The sequence below is a fragment of the Mastigoproctus giganteus genome, chromosome 6, assembly GCF_048544385.1.
Source record: "Mastigoproctus giganteus isolate SK-2022 chromosome 6, ASM4854438v1, whole genome shotgun sequence".
NCBI classification, from domain to species: Eukaryota; Metazoa; Arthropoda; class Arachnida; order Uropygi; family Thelyphonidae; genus Mastigoproctus; species Mastigoproctus giganteus.
Window position 1 is genome coordinate 22,758,523 of NC_143580.1, and position 15,796 is coordinate 22,774,318.

Consider the following 15,796-nt stretch of genomic DNA (forward strand, 5'->3'; position numbering starts at 1 on the left):
TGCAGTATAAACATTTTGTAATTGGATGAATTTTCCCCCTAACACAAATACTGATATGTCAGAATTCTGTGCCATCATTGAGACTACTTTATTTATCACTTTGATATTTAAATTAGGTTGTGTGTGTGTTAGGTGCTAAAGCAACAAAGGCTATGTGGCATCAGTGTTTTGCATCTGTAATTGTGTATATTCTTCAGTTGGTTTGTTATTTTGCTGAATAAAACACATGCGCTCTCGGAAAAAAAAACCATGACCCTTGCTTGAGACCTCCAGCTAAGCCATGTTGTGAAAAAAGCAGATAAAAATTCCTCACTTCATTAATGGTATTCAAACTTAGACTGTTCCCACCTGGTGTGAGAGAATAGTGATTATAACCACTGTGTTACTCTTCGGAGTATACCAGGTTAAAGGCAACAGTACATAGATGATAGCTACAATATCTTTGCTGGATCAAAAATTGTTACACCAGCAGGCCATTAAATTCAATGGTTACACCATTGAATTTAATTTTTTGAACAATAAATGAAGAGTAAAGAAATTTGAAATAAAGGTAACTAAACATTTACTCATCATAATTTTAAGACTATTTTTAAGAAAATACAGAAAAATAATAGACAATTCTGAACTGCAAATAAATTTTGACATCCAAGACCTAGGAATATTATTATTATTATTAGCCATATGGTGCAAGGAAGCCTGGGGCTTATGCTGCACCAGTCAAAAAAAAAATTTCCCTATTATCCTGAGAGAGAGAGAGAGAGAAGTAGAAAGGAATCACCAAGAAAGGGAAGAATGATGATATCCAGCTCAGGACCCTGGGTGTGCCAAGCACATACTCACCAGATGTGAGCCCCCTGGGGGTACACAGGCCCCGTTCCAGACATCCACCAATCCTGATGACAAAAACATTGCAACAAGCCAACTTCAACCTTTTGGACACCTGGATGCAAGAATGGTTACCAAATTCCCTCCTCGATATCATACCATGCCTTGTATCTCTGAAGCATCATCTGGTTTTGACCAGCCTCGTAGGATATGGCTAGCAATAAACAGGGCACGAACACACCATGGTAGATGTGCAGACCTTCTCCAACATGCGACTGGGGAGCTGAAAGGCAGACCATTTAATGTATAGTAGAGGATTGTGCCCTGCGAGCCTACGAAGAAAACCCTAGAAACTCCTTGGTAGCAACCGATGTGACAATTGACTGTTTAAATAAGTTAAATGTTCAATTGTGACTTTTGTTTTATTCAATTTTATATCTGTCATTCTTGAGTCATGTAAGTTGATTCTGTGTGTACTATACAAGCAATAAGATAAATAAATAAATAAGACTATTTTAATTTTTTTTAATTTTTAATTTAAAAAATTAAATAAAAATTAATTATTTAACACAATTAATGATGTAACATGAAAGTCAAACTGTAATGAGGGAATACTGAAATATATGTAGTCATGACTAATATACATTTTAATTTTTAAGCTTTTTTTTTTCTTTTGGTATCAAATATACACTACGGCCACCAAATTTGCTCCCTTTACAGTTAAACCCAAATGAAACAAACATTTATTTTTATGGTGCTGTGACATTAAGCAACTTGTATGATCTCAATTTAATTTTTAAAAACACAAAATATATCATATAAAGTAAGCAAAAAAATTCAATATTACTTTGTAAATTAAATAAAAGTATATAAAATACACATGAAAGAAAAAATGGAGTTTACAAACTTTTTAAAACTATCATGATAAAAACCTTAAGCATATTTATTATTATTTATTATTAAAATATGCATAAAATTTTTTAAATATTTCAGTTTTTCAGTGATAATTTTTATTTTTTATCTTAATTTTAAATTCTTCAAATTTTCCAATATTTTAATTTATTTCACTTAAACTCTGAAAAAAATGAAAACATCTCATTTCCTTTTTTGAACAGATTATCCTCTCCCTCTGGTTCTCGTGAAAGAATGAACGAGGCAAACCGAACTACGCTCCAAGTTCCAAGATGGAACCATAGAGGGAGTGACAGTGCTGTTTCTTATGAAGAAGCCAGCTTTGGACTTTCTCTGCCTGTTCCGTGCCCTCATAGAAACCTTGTTGCACCATGGGAAACGGAAACCTGACTATAAAGAGGAGACAAATCTCGCAACAGAAGGACCTAACAACAACAACAATCAAAAACTTGATGCACAGAAACTAAGATGTGTTTACATTTAATTATGATTGGTGTAGGAAATATATTTGTAGCTACTGGTGCGCCATACAATGATGAAAATAGCTATTTTATTTTGAACAAATCTTAGTTCATTTCTATAGTATTTAGTTGCAATGCCTATATTAGGTTTATTAGAATTTAATAACATGTGATAATACATTTGAGTATTTGCTCATAAAAATGTGCCAGTTAGCTGGTATCAAGGAAAACATTAATACTCAAACATGACAATCATGATTTTCAAAAAAATTTCATTCACTCCACATTCAATTGCAAATAGACCTCTGGAATTCAAAATTGGATGCTGAAAATGAGTAAAAAAAAAAAATTATATATCCTTGATGCCAGCTGACAGGTATTACCAGGTGTTTTAGCAAAACCTTGGAGCATAGCTCTGGTAGTGCTGCCGCTGTTCATAGTTTAGTTTCGTAATTTTATTTGATTGAAGAATGTTTTTACGTGTGTAGATGTATATAATATCCAATTGTAATCTTACAGTGTATGATATATAGGATGTATTAATGTGTATGGCTGATGGTGATACAATTTCTCTTTTCAAATTTCAATTAATTTTTATTGGAAGATATCAGCTTTAAATCAAGACCAATATGGCCCCATTGGTAGGAGAGATCTTTACCCAATAATTGACTCTGATTATAAAGGGTTAGAAAATAATGGATGGTATTTATTTTTCTATGGAAAACAAAATTAATGGACTACAGACACTGAATCTCATTTTTATCCAGGAGCCCAGTTATAGATACCTAGATTCAGGGCACTTATCTCGGGCCATAGTATATAGGAGGAAAGTGTTTTTTTTTTTTTTTTTTTGGGCTTTTATAGAATTTATAAAGCTGTATAAGTCATCTGAAACATTTTGCACATAAATATATAAATTCCCCCCTCCCCCATCTCTTTGTCTTGAAGGTAGAGCTTTAACTCTGAGGTGAATGAAGGTAGTTTCTAGCCTGAGACCCATTGACAGAAAAAAAAAAAAAAAAACTGAATAAGAGCATGTACTGGTGTCCCAAATTCATGGTTGGATTCTGTTTGGAGCAAAATATGTAATCAGGATTACCTGGTGTGAAACTTTAGAACTGTTTAGATGAGACATATATTGTGTTTGTTTAAATAAAAATTTATGACTGCACAAAAAAAATTCTGTAAGTGCAGGTAGGCTGTCCAGTTTTATTAACATAGGAATGGACTTGCCATTTATGCATTATATAACAGTCAGCCAATATAATATAAAAGTCAATATGACAGTCAATTAAGTTTTGTTAGAAGCATATGGAATTTACTATTCTCCACTGGTAATGGTATCTCCATTTTTGTTTCAAGAAAAAAGTTGTCTATCTGGTAGTAACTTGCAATGCCTTTTGAGAAACATTTTGCCCCAGGTTCTTCTTTTATAAATATCATAAATCTTTAAAAAGGATAAAAATTATCAAGTCCAAATAGTGCCTGCTAATGATCTAATAAGAAGGGCATTTTTGTTTAGCAGAAGCTAATTACTCTGATTGTCAGTAGTACTAGATGAGTTATTGCCTAGGTGGTTGGAATCGGCATTTGGTCCCACCAATTTATGTTCTAGAAAACACACATAGGTTTAAGAGCTGACATATATATGTATCATATAAATGTAATAGGTTGGAGTTACATCTTAATATTCTACAAGTGTAATTTCATAGAGAGGCAGATATAAAGGATTTATCAGATGAGGGAGTCCGATATCAAAATGCTACTATGTGCTGGTGTAGAAGAGTTTTGGCTTGCTAACAAATAAAAGCTTAAATATAGTGGACTATAAGGAAGCAGAAAACCTCTATTTCTCTCAAAAAACTAATAGTTCAGGAGGCAGCAAGACACAGCAGACAGTGGAAAATTACTGGATCTCAATAGCTGGAACTTGGATAGCATCTACATGTGGATGTAGATACTATCCAGGATAAAACTAAATATTTTAATAAGATAACCAGAATATTTTTGTACTGTAATTAACAAACCAATGTATGCAATATCAGCTATCTACAGCAATCACTAACTTTTCAGGAACTGAAGTTGATATCTAACAATTATACTAAGAAAACTGAAGACAGTGGGCAATTGGAAAGCAGAATCCTCCATTTTACAAGTGAAGAGGCAAAGAATGATACCAAATAATGTGAGCAATACCAGAGTCATCAGTCCCATTCAAATAGCTGGAAACTTGTCGATCAATTCGGCCCTGGAAAGATTGTGCAAGGCTCAAGGGGTAGAATTTTTTTCAGCCTGGACTGTACTTGTTAACAGGAGAGATTGCTTCTACAGGGATGGGATACACTTAAATAGAAAGGGTGCAAGAATATTTGCTGATGCTATCGAGGCAGTGTTAGGTGGGTCGGAAAACTGCTAGCTTGGGGGGAGACAAAGACCAATAGATTGACAGTAGCCACTGGCAGAGGTGAAAGAGATTCTTGCACTGCTTCTATTAGAATGAGCAGAAGCCTGAAAAACAAGATGCATGGTATTTCAGAGACTGCTGGGAGCCATTGCGGTACAAGTAAACACATGGGTTGTGTTAGGGTAGCTAAGAATAGAAACAGGTGCAGGTATACTTGCGTGTACACCAATGCTAGGAGTTTAGTAAATAAATTTGATGAATTTGAGGTATTGCTCAAAACATCAAAGGCAGATATTGTTGGGATATCAGAGACGTGGTGTCACACAGATATAAGGGATGCAGAACTGCAATTTGGGGAGTACAACGTCTACAGAAAGGATAGACAGGATAGGAAGGGGGGAGGGGTTATGCTATTAGTTAAGAAACACATAAAAACCAAGGAAGTGAAGCCAGTCGACATCGCTGGACAGTGCAGTGTTGAGTCAGTTTGGTGTGACATAAGCATTGGGAGATCAAAATTGAGAGTAGGAGTGTGCTATAGGCCTAATGACTCTGATGAGTATAATAAGGAACTGTACAGGGAAATAGAGTGGGCCAGTAAATCAGAGAGTCTTATAATGGGAGATTTTAATTTCCCAGATATTGACTGGAATTTGGGGGCTGGTTACTCACACACTAGCAGGGCTTTTGTGGATTTATTGGATGATTGTTTTCTACATCAGCATGTTCGGGAGGCAACTAGAGGGAGTAATACTCTTGATTTGATTATTAGCAGTGATTCTTCATGCATTAAGAATCTGCAGATAAATGAACCACTAGGTGGTAGTGATCACAGTGTGCTGAAGTGGGATTTACTGAAAGAGGTAACTACCATTAGGGGTAAAGGGAAGGGTTATTGCTTCCGTAAAGGCGACTACGATGGACTGAGACAGTATTTAAATTCTATACAGTGGGACCAACTGATGATGTTACCAACAGCAAATTCAAAATGGGAAGCATTCAAAGAACTTATCTTGGAAGCTACTAGGCTTTACATACCAACTAAGAAATATTGTTCAAGGTTTAGGCCAAAATGGATGTCAGATGAACTAATGAGGCATATGGCAGAGAAGAAAAATGCATGGGATACTTACAAATTAACACATGACACAGAAGCCTATGATAGATACAAGTTGATATGCAACCAAGTTACAAAGGAGGTTAGGCAGGCGAAGGCAGATTACGAGAAATCCTTGGCAAGGGATGCAAAGAAAAACAGCAAAGAGTTCTTTACTTATGTAAACTCTAGAAGGAAGGGGATGAATCAGATTGGTCCACTTGATATTGATGGGTCAACTGTTGATGATCCTGCTCAGGTAGCTAACAAACTAAATGAATATTTTGCATCGACATTCACACATGAGGAATTATTCAGCAAGGGGAATGCCAGAGGTGTATTCAACTCTAGCAGTAAGCTACAGAATCTTGAAATAACTGGGAGTAAAGTGGAGGAGAAACTGTTGAAGATAAACACAAGAAAGGCACCCGGGGTGGATGGGATCTATCCAGTTATATTAAAGGAGGCAGCAAAGGAAGTAAGCAAACCCTTAGCCATAATTATGAGAGCTTCCTTGGACTCAGGGGAGGTACCCATAGACTGGAAATGTGCAAATGTGACCCCAATTCACAAAGGAGGATCAAAGGCTGACACAAGTAATTATAGACCAGTGAGCTTAACTTCTGTTCCAGGAAAATTAATGGAGGCACTGGTTAAAGAAGCACTGCAGGATCATTTAGACAAGACTTCAGTTATAGCTCAGACACAGCATGGTTTTGTTAAGGGGAAGTCTTGCCTGACCAACTTGATTGGATACTATGATGCAGTCACAAAAGAACTGGATGCAGGGAATAACTTTGATATTATATACTTGGATCTTAGAAAGGCTTTTGATACTGTTGCACATGGAAGACTGCTACACAAATTGGAGCAGTGTGACATTGGAGGCAAATTGCTGCTATGGATAAAGGGGTGGTTGAGGGGGAGAAGACAGAGAGTGGTAATCAATGGACACTGCTCATCGTGGACTAATGTTATTAGTGGAGTCCCTCAGGGCTCAGTGTTGGGTCCATTATTGTTTTCTGTATTTATAAATGATATTGATGATGGTATATCAAGCTTAATGTCCAAGTTTGCAGATGATACAAAGGTTGGCAGGGTTGTGAAGGACACTACTGACACTATGCTGCTGCAACAGGATCTGGAAAGGTTGAGCAGATGGGCTGAGAGGTGGCAAATGAAGTTTAACATTGACAAATGTAAAGTACTACACATGGGAAACAGCAACCCCAGAGCAACGTATCAACTCTGTGGTACTACACTGACAGTGGTAGAGAATGAAAGGGACTTGGGGGTGATTGTGCAGGCAGATATGAAGTTCTCTGAGCAGTGCAGACGGGCTGCAAGAGTAGCTCATGGAGTATTGTCAATGATATACAGGAATTTTTCCAGCAGGGATAAGGAGGTGATTATTCCCTTGTATAAGGCAATGGTCAGGCCACACCTAGAGTACTGTATACAGGTCTGGAGGCCTCATTTCAAGAAGGACGTAGAGCTGCTGGAACGAGTACAGAGAAGGGCAACAAGATTAGTGAATGGAACAAAGGGGTGCTCTTACGAAGAAAGGCTTAAGTTTTGCAAATTACAGTGTCTAGAGACTAGGCACCAGCGAGGTGATCTGATAGAGGTGTATAAAGCCTTGAATGGTTTAAGCATGCTCAATGCTGATGGGATTCTTTCTCTAGCTCAGAAAAATCACCTGAGAGGGCATAAATTCAAATTGAGGAAAGACAGATGTAGGATAGACGTGCGGAAATTTGCCTTTAGCCAGCGGGTGGTTGGTTGGTGGAACAGACTGCCATCCCTTGTGGTGGAGGTTGATAGCCTAAATAAGTTTAAGGCTCAGCTGGACAGGTATTTTGAACAAACAGAGGGGTGAAGTGGAAGTGGGTTTTTTTTTTTTTTTTTTTTTGGCTGATACTGCATAAGCTTGCTTTCTTGCATCAAATGCCTCTACTAATGCTAATGCTAATGCTAATGCTAACTTTGTGGCAAGTGCAACATCATGAGAAATAAGTGAATATATGGAATTAAGTGAATATACATTGACAATGCATCTCTATTAGGGATTACCTTGACTTCTGATCTCTCTCTTGGCATAGGTATATCATAAATATTGCTTCTTCTGATCTAAAAGATTGGGTTTTCTCTTTTGCATTACTTTTCTTTTAAACAGCTACTCATTTTGTACAAATCTCAAATCTGCTCTACCATGGAATATTGTTCTCACATCTGGGGCAGTGCACCCATAACCTCTCTCATTCGGATGAAAGAGGTTATGGGATTATGATATTAAAACTAAATTTAAATGCTTCTAGACTGCATTTAAAAGAGGACAGTTAGGTTAATTAATGACCCATCTCTTACAAAGTCTCTCCACTCTCTGTCTCATAGATCTTCTGTTTCTGCTATATGCCTTTTCTATAGATACTTCCATGGGCACTGTTCTTCTGAACTAGCTTCTATAATTCCCCCTCTCTCTTCCAAGCCAGTCCAAGTATGTGCCACAACTAGTCAGCATCTCTTTACTGTCCAACTTCAAACTCACAGAACCAACTTTTCTTTTTCCTCATTTATTCCTTCAACTTCTGTTCTCTGGAGCAATCTCCCTTCACTTGTATTTCTTGAAAATTACAATCTACAGAAATTCAAGTCTGAGATGTCAACAAGTATCTTCTTTCATCTTCTCAACCTTCAACCCATGCATGGTACTAAGTGCTATAGATTCTAATACCTTTCATGTTTAGGGTTTTCACAAAAAAAAATAATAATATGTTGGATACCTAAAATAACAAATTCACATAGAGACAACTATCTATCTTTTCAAGAAGTTATATCTGGCAATTCCCCATGGTATTTTCTACCAAAAGAAAATGATAGTCTCTTTCTAGAGACTACCAGACAGCATTTCTACACAAGTGAATATTTAGTAGCCTTCTGATGCTACTGAACTGCCCTGCTATGAAATAATGCTTTTAGCATATTAAAATGCATAACCTGTTACATTATATATTTACATACAACACTTGATTATAGCTGCTAATGCACAAACTGGTGTGGTATTTGATCAGCAATCTTAGCAATTAGTCTATTCTTCTATCTATCACATGCTACTGATTTTATATATATATATAAAATCAATAGAATAACAAGGAAGTGGAAACAAGAAGCCAGAAAAATTGAAAAAAGAGGAAGTAGTCCTGTGCAGTCAAAGGCAGCAAATGCTAAACCTATGGAGAGCAGGGACAATAAAGTAAAAAAAAAAAAAAAAAAGAGGGAGATAGAGAGAGATAGAAGGTAACAAAAAAATGTATAATTAAAGATAAATAATTAGAAATTTGATAAAATTATTAGAAAAGTGACAAAATAAGGATGTTGCCACACAACTTACAAAACCAGCCTCACGTCAAGTGTCAACGGCCAGGATTGCAAGCAAAATAGCATCATGTGTCTTCATTTCTGATGTAAACCACAAGTCAAAGGGTAAAAAGAATAAACATAAATAAAGATGAGAATAAAATTTATTGTTACTGAAATATAAATTTATAATCGAAATAAATGAAAATGGAAATAAAATTTTTGTGAGAAAAATAAAAATTATTTTACAAGGATTAAAAGGGAGTTTTTTGAAAGTGGCTTGTGAGCTTTGCAGTTGACACTATGAAGATGAAAAATTAGAAACTGGAATCGGCAACAGAAATTTCTATAAACATATAACTTATTAGTCTAATGCAAGTAAAGGTAAAGAGATTTGAAAACGTTGGAAAAAGCAAGTAGCCTTGGAAAAAATAACTTACATTGTAGAGACACGTGAGGAAAAGGTGGCAACAGGGCTGTATGCAGGACAAAACAAAACCAAAACTGAAAAGAATGCACCAATGAGATACAAATGTAAAGTTATATGAAAGTGGCATCTAGTGAAAAAATTTTGTCAAAACTAGAAATAAGTAGAAACAAAAAAAAAAAAAAAAAAAAAAATGCATATATTGCATAGATGTCTCATACTAAATGTAGTCATAAACTATTAAATGTATGCTATATACATAATGTACAGCCGACCGGGCTAGCCAGGTGGGTAAAGTGCCTGCCTGGAAACCCATGGGTTCGAATCCCGCCTCGGGCTTAGATCAGAGTAGAAAATGCAAAAACCTTGGGAGGTGCAATATGGCCACAGAAGCCAATGCGCCAACAACTAACAAAAAAAAAAAAAAAAAAAAAAAACATAACGTACAAGCCCAGAAAGAATAAGAAATAAGGTGATAAAGTGAGATATAAACAGAAAATAATGTGGGACAGATAGACACAGTAGGATGAAGTGCAGAAGTATTATGTATCAGAAAAAATTTTGAAATAAATAGTTAAAATTGAGCCAAAAAGTGGGAAATAGTAATAGTATTCACCATATTGTGCAAGGAAGCCACAGACTTCTCACACAGGTAACTATCCAGTTTACCTTTGAATTTATTCAAACTATCAGCCTCAACTACCTGCAAGGGCAATTTGTTCCAACAATCAATAACTCACTGGCTAAAAGAAAACGTCCTTCAATCTAATGTAAACCTCAACCCCTGTAATTTGAATTTATGGCCCCTAATTCTGGATTTCTTTATACCAGTGAGAATTCCACCTTCATTCATTTTACTAATCCCTCTCAGAGCCTTATAAACCTCAATCAGGTCACCTCTGAGGTGCCCGATTGCCAAGTGCTGTAGCCCACATAATCAGAGCCTTTCTTCATATGGTTGTCCTTCTCCTGATCTCACCATTCGAGTTGCCCATCTTTGAACCCTTTCAAGAAGCTTGATGTATTTTTTCAGATGATTTCTCCATACTTGAACACAGTATTCCAAATGTGGTCTTACAATTGCCTTATACAGTGGGATTATGATCTCCCTATCTCTACAGGATAATGTTCAATAAATCATCAATAGGATACCATGGGCTTTCCTGACTGCCTGTTTACACTGTTCAGAAAACTTCACATCTGCCCATATTGTAACTCCCAGATCCCTTTCATCTTGCACTGTTTTTAATTCAACCCCACCAAGTGTATAATTTATTTGTGGGTTGCTATTCCCCAAGTGTAAGACTTTGCATTTAACAGCATTAAAATACAGCTGCCACTTCTCTGACCATCTTTGAAGTCTGTTCAAGTCATCCTGAAGGATTGCTGCTTGGCACTGATCATTAACGACTCTGCCAATGTTTACGTCATCTGCAAATTTTGACATCATGCTTTCCATCCTTTCATCGATGCCATTTATGAAAATGAGAAACAATAGTGGTCCAAGAACCAATCCTTGAGGGACCACACTCCTGACGTTACACCAATCTGAAGAATATCCATTAATCACAACCCTCTGTCTTCTGCCCTGCAGCCACCCATCTTAGAATCTTACCAGTAATCCCAATCTGTTTAAGCTTATAAAGTAACTTCTCGTGAGGGACCAAGTCGAATGCTTTGCTAAAATCCAAATAAACTGTCAAAATTGTTCCTAAATTCAACTCATGAGTAACTGTGTCAAAATAACCTACTAATTTAGTTAAACATGATTTTCCTTTTAACAAAGCCAAATTTAGATTGGCACCTAGCAGTAATGCTGAGGCCAAAAGCGTGTGAAAAATCACAATGGGATACACAATGCAAACCAGACACAAAAAAATTATATGTATAAAATCATTATCACTGAAAAAAAAAAAAAAAAAAAAAAAAAAAGCAAATATTCTTTTCCTGCTTAATAGATAGCTGTTAGAAATGAAAGGCTGCAACCCAGATAAGAATTTTGCAGCCTTTTCTCATATAAGCTATAAGCTGAGCAGAATTAATAAGTATATCCACTGGGAAGAAAGCACATAATTTGATAGCAAAGTCTCTTTTGCCAACTGCAACAAAAAACAGAAGATTTCAGGTTTCTTGGGGTCTCTTATATTGTAGACTTAACTGCTCCATGTAATGCCTGGTTTCAAGTGATTCATTGTTTTATATATTTTTCAAATGAATACCATCCATAAGTGTGATATCTGAAGTGCAAGTAGTAGAATAAAGTAAGTTCAGAATCTACAAGATCATGCAGAGAGAGATCATGAAAAACTGTACTGAAAAGTTTGAAAATATCTATCAAAAAAAAAAGTGTAGACAGAGTGGCACTTCTGTTCCTTATGGGACAAATTCCAACCATTCAGCATTATATTTTCAAAGAGAAATGAATGTAAAACTAGTATATTGTGATTGCCATTAAGTCAAATGTATATCACAGACTTGTAATAAGCAAGAACACAGATGAAAAGGAATATTTCCATATATAAAGGTGATACAGCACTTTACAAAAAAAAAAAGTACTGGCTTATGTCTTATTAATGGGCTACTCAAGCTGTTTAATTCTGAATTCCACAATTCTCACTGTGTACAGCAAAACAGATTCATTTTTTCACAATTTTAATGAGTTAATTGACAAATGAAACATCTGTATGATATAAAATAGGGCCACTTGAACCATGAAATAAATACAGCAAATTAATACTGTTAATAGGATTATAGGTAAGGCACGTGATATTCTACTCCTAAAATCTAACCACTCCTATATGTTAACATGAAAATACACTTAAAAATAAGGTTAAATTAAAAAAAGACCAAAGTAACACCTACCTCCAAAGAAGTGAACACATAATAAATTAAAACATAATGAAGAATCTGAGTGGTGGATAAACATATTCAAACTAAACAAAAAACAAAAACTAAACAAATAGGACAGAAGAAATCAATCAAAATAAAAGCGGATACAATGGACTGTTATGTCTCCAAAGTAATATTTACTATAGGGGAGGAGAAATGTGGTTATATTGCTAATGTTATTAAAATAGGGAACACTTGAACCATGAAATAATAAATACAGCAAATTAATGCTTTTAATAGAGTTATAGGTAAGGCAATGTGTTATTCTGCTCCTATGAACCTAACCACCCCTATATTGAAATGAAAATAAACTTAAAAATAAAATTGAGAAAGAAAGATCAAAGCAAACCCACTCCAAGGGGCTCTTCACCCAAAGGGATACACCCACACCACTATAGTGCCACTAAATAACAACAAAATAGAAACAGAAACAGGGAGCTTACGAGTACTATCTCTTCAAAAAGACACCAGCACTTGTGAACTCTGAAAGGGTCTACTAGTGTCCCTTTGAAGAGACATTATTGCAAACTATGTCTCTTCTAACATAGTTAATACTTAGTTAATATGTTTTATATTATTATTCAAGTGGCACAGTTCTTTGGTGGTGTGGTCACGTCTCATTGAGCAAGGAGCCTTGTATTCACTCCTCCAGAGATGGGCATTTATTTGGTCTCCCTTTGATCTTTTCTTATTTTTAAGTTCATTTTCATTTAAATTAAGTTCCTAGAAGCAGAATAGCCCTTGCCTTACCTATAACCCTATTAACAGCATTAATTTGATGCATTTCTGATTCATGGTTCAAGTATTCCCTATTTTTATAAATAGTGTTAACAATATAATCACATTCCCCCCTTCCCCATAGTAAATATTACTTTGAATATGGACATGGTCCAATGTATACCCCCCCCTCTGCTTCTGATTGCTTTCTTCTGTCCCATATTTTGTTTAGTTGAATGGATATATCAATCACTCAGATTCTTTATAATGTCTTAATTTATTGTATCATTTGGTTTTCATTGGTAAGTTAATTGGAGTCTATATAAGAAACAGGGAGAAAACATTGTTCCTTATTTATAAAATAAATAAGGGAACATAACAGACAAAAATGCCAATTTAAGCATTAACTCCTCCACTCGATGGATTTGAATACCACACAATTTTGAGTTTTTATTTGCTTGATTTCGATGTGTTGATTGAAGGAGTATACGCTTTTGCATTTTCTCTGTTATGCTCCTTATTTATTTTATAGGGAGGGTGGAGGAGCAAAATAGCACCTTGCCTTAACTATAGTCCTGTTAAGAGAATTAATTTGCTGTATTTATTTCACTGTTTCCATATTTTAATAGTGTCAGTGATATAACCATATTTTTTCCTTTCATAGTAAATATTAATCTGTATGATTTCCATTTCAATACAGATTTGTTGAGGCATCAAGAAGCCCTACTGCCTTTAAATGATAAATACTGAGCTCCAATCATTGCAGGCTCCTTAAAGGCAAAGACTACATTGTTGGTTATATTAGCTATGGATATTGTTTAAGTATTAGTGGCTGTTTGAGGTTTTCTGGGCACTTAAACTATTTTGATCAAAATGCACTGGTTCACAAGGTAGTAGATGTGATTTTTATCATGTGTTATGCCTGTACAAGTTGTGCTCATCTGGTGGGGACTTCACAGGACCAAAGTTTTCTGGCATCAGGACTTACTGATACAGATTCATTATAAATTCTTCATACAAAGATGAAACAAAATTTTAAAACTCTAAACCACCACTAAAAGCCAATACACAATCTTAGCCAAGTAGAACACAAAATTTTTTCTCCATCCTTTGTTCCAACAATATTTGGAAAATACAGTTTACTATATATCAAAAAAGTCTGTGCTTATTACAAGTCTATTGTATGTAAATTGTATATCTTTATTACATTTTTAACAAAATGTGTATTTATCTATTAAAAACTTACTGGTGCACCACCTTTTATTCAAATGTGTACAATTTTTGGAATGCTCACCGGACCAGATCACTGAACTGTGTGTTTTTTCACTGTTTTGCTGTTTTAACGGCTTTGATTTTGCTTCTCTTATTAGAAGCTTTGTATATAATGTAGAGTAATTCTGTATTTTATTCATGTGCTTATATTTACCTCACCTGAATCCACTTCTACTTTGAAGTACCTCTGCCAAAAAAGAAATAAAAAATTATTCTGTGGGTTTCCAAAATATGCCATAATGTTTGAGAGAGGAAAAAAAAACAACCTTCAAAATCAAAAAAAATAGCATATTTCTAGTTTTTAATCTTCTATTTATTCACTACTATGAGGTAAAAGGGATTTATATTTTTAAAATAGTTCCTTATCAAGTGGTCAGCAAAATGCATCATTATGTGCAGATCGATTCCTCAATTCAGAGAAATGAAACAAGACTTCACTGTGTAGAGGTAAAATATTTAACAACTTCCTATTCAATTTGACAGAATGGTATCAATAAACTAAACATTACACACCCCATCTTGTGGACTTCATCAGTAGTACGTAAAATTTCAATTATTATTAATCTGTATTTTAATGTTAAAGTCACTTGGTGTATATAAGTTCAGTAACAAATTTCAAGATATTTAGAACACTCATAGAGCCATAGAATTACATGTTGATATCAGGAGAGAACAACAATATATGTAAAGGAATAACAGCAAGACAAAGATTAAACAATTAGATGAAATGGATTAGCTGTCTTTGGCAGCTGATTGAGGAGGTCTGCTTTTTTGAACGTGGAGGCTGCCTGCATTTTTCAGCAGACCTATCCTCCATAGCAGCCTGATCAAAACAATATATTATGCTAAGCTGCCATTGAAGTCAGCTCTGCATCTGCCACTCACTTGGAGAGATCTGGGTTAAATTCCCAAATAGATGATTTTAGACAGAGCCGTGCTGAGGTGAACGAAGCCTTGCCTCAGATTAAAAGCTGAAAGGGGCACCAAAAGAAAGAGTAAATAATTGCCAACGTTGCCATGATTAACAGTACGGTGCAATTTTTCATTCTTGCCTCAGGTACTAAAGAAGGTAGGGTTCCCCCACAATATGCAATTCTGCTCATGACCAAATGTTCCCCATTGTTGATGGTTTAGCAATGGAATGTTGGTAGCATGGGGAAAGAGAAGAGAGAGAGAGAGAGAAAGAGAGGTCGGAGAAAGAAATGATAGTGTCAGGATTAGGTTCAAAAGAAATGGGGAGAAACTGGAAGTGGGGAATGGAAAGAGGTGGCAAAATAATAGGTTGGGGGGGGGAACTTAAAACTGCCTATCAGCAGGATGAGTGGACCCCCATTTCTATTTATGGTGGAGGTTAGATTGATAAGAATGTTGAATGCTTCAAGTCTTCTCTTCTGGTGTTTTTCTACTGCAAGAATTTTGGGGACTTTTACATTGAA

At 35.5% G+C, this 15,796-nt stretch overlaps 1 protein-coding gene across 2 annotated transcripts in view; it reads left to right on the forward strand.

The window, feature by feature from the left end:
• The window catches only part of LOC150084082 (regulator of G protein signaling 7-like), a 175,461-nt gene extending 173,203 nt beyond the window's left edge, over positions 1 to 2,258 (forward strand). For both annotated transcript variants that reach the window (XM_090375026.1, XM_090375027.1), the window contains exon 16: positions 1,941 to 2,258. In XM_090375026.1, the coding sequence (XP_090231152.1) occupies positions 1,941 to 2,127 (187 nt within the window). In that variant the 3' untranslated portion in view covers positions 2,128 to 2,258. The remainder of the gene's footprint in view (positions 1 to 1,940) is intronic.
• Positions 2,259 to 15,796: the final 13,538 nt, after the last annotated feature.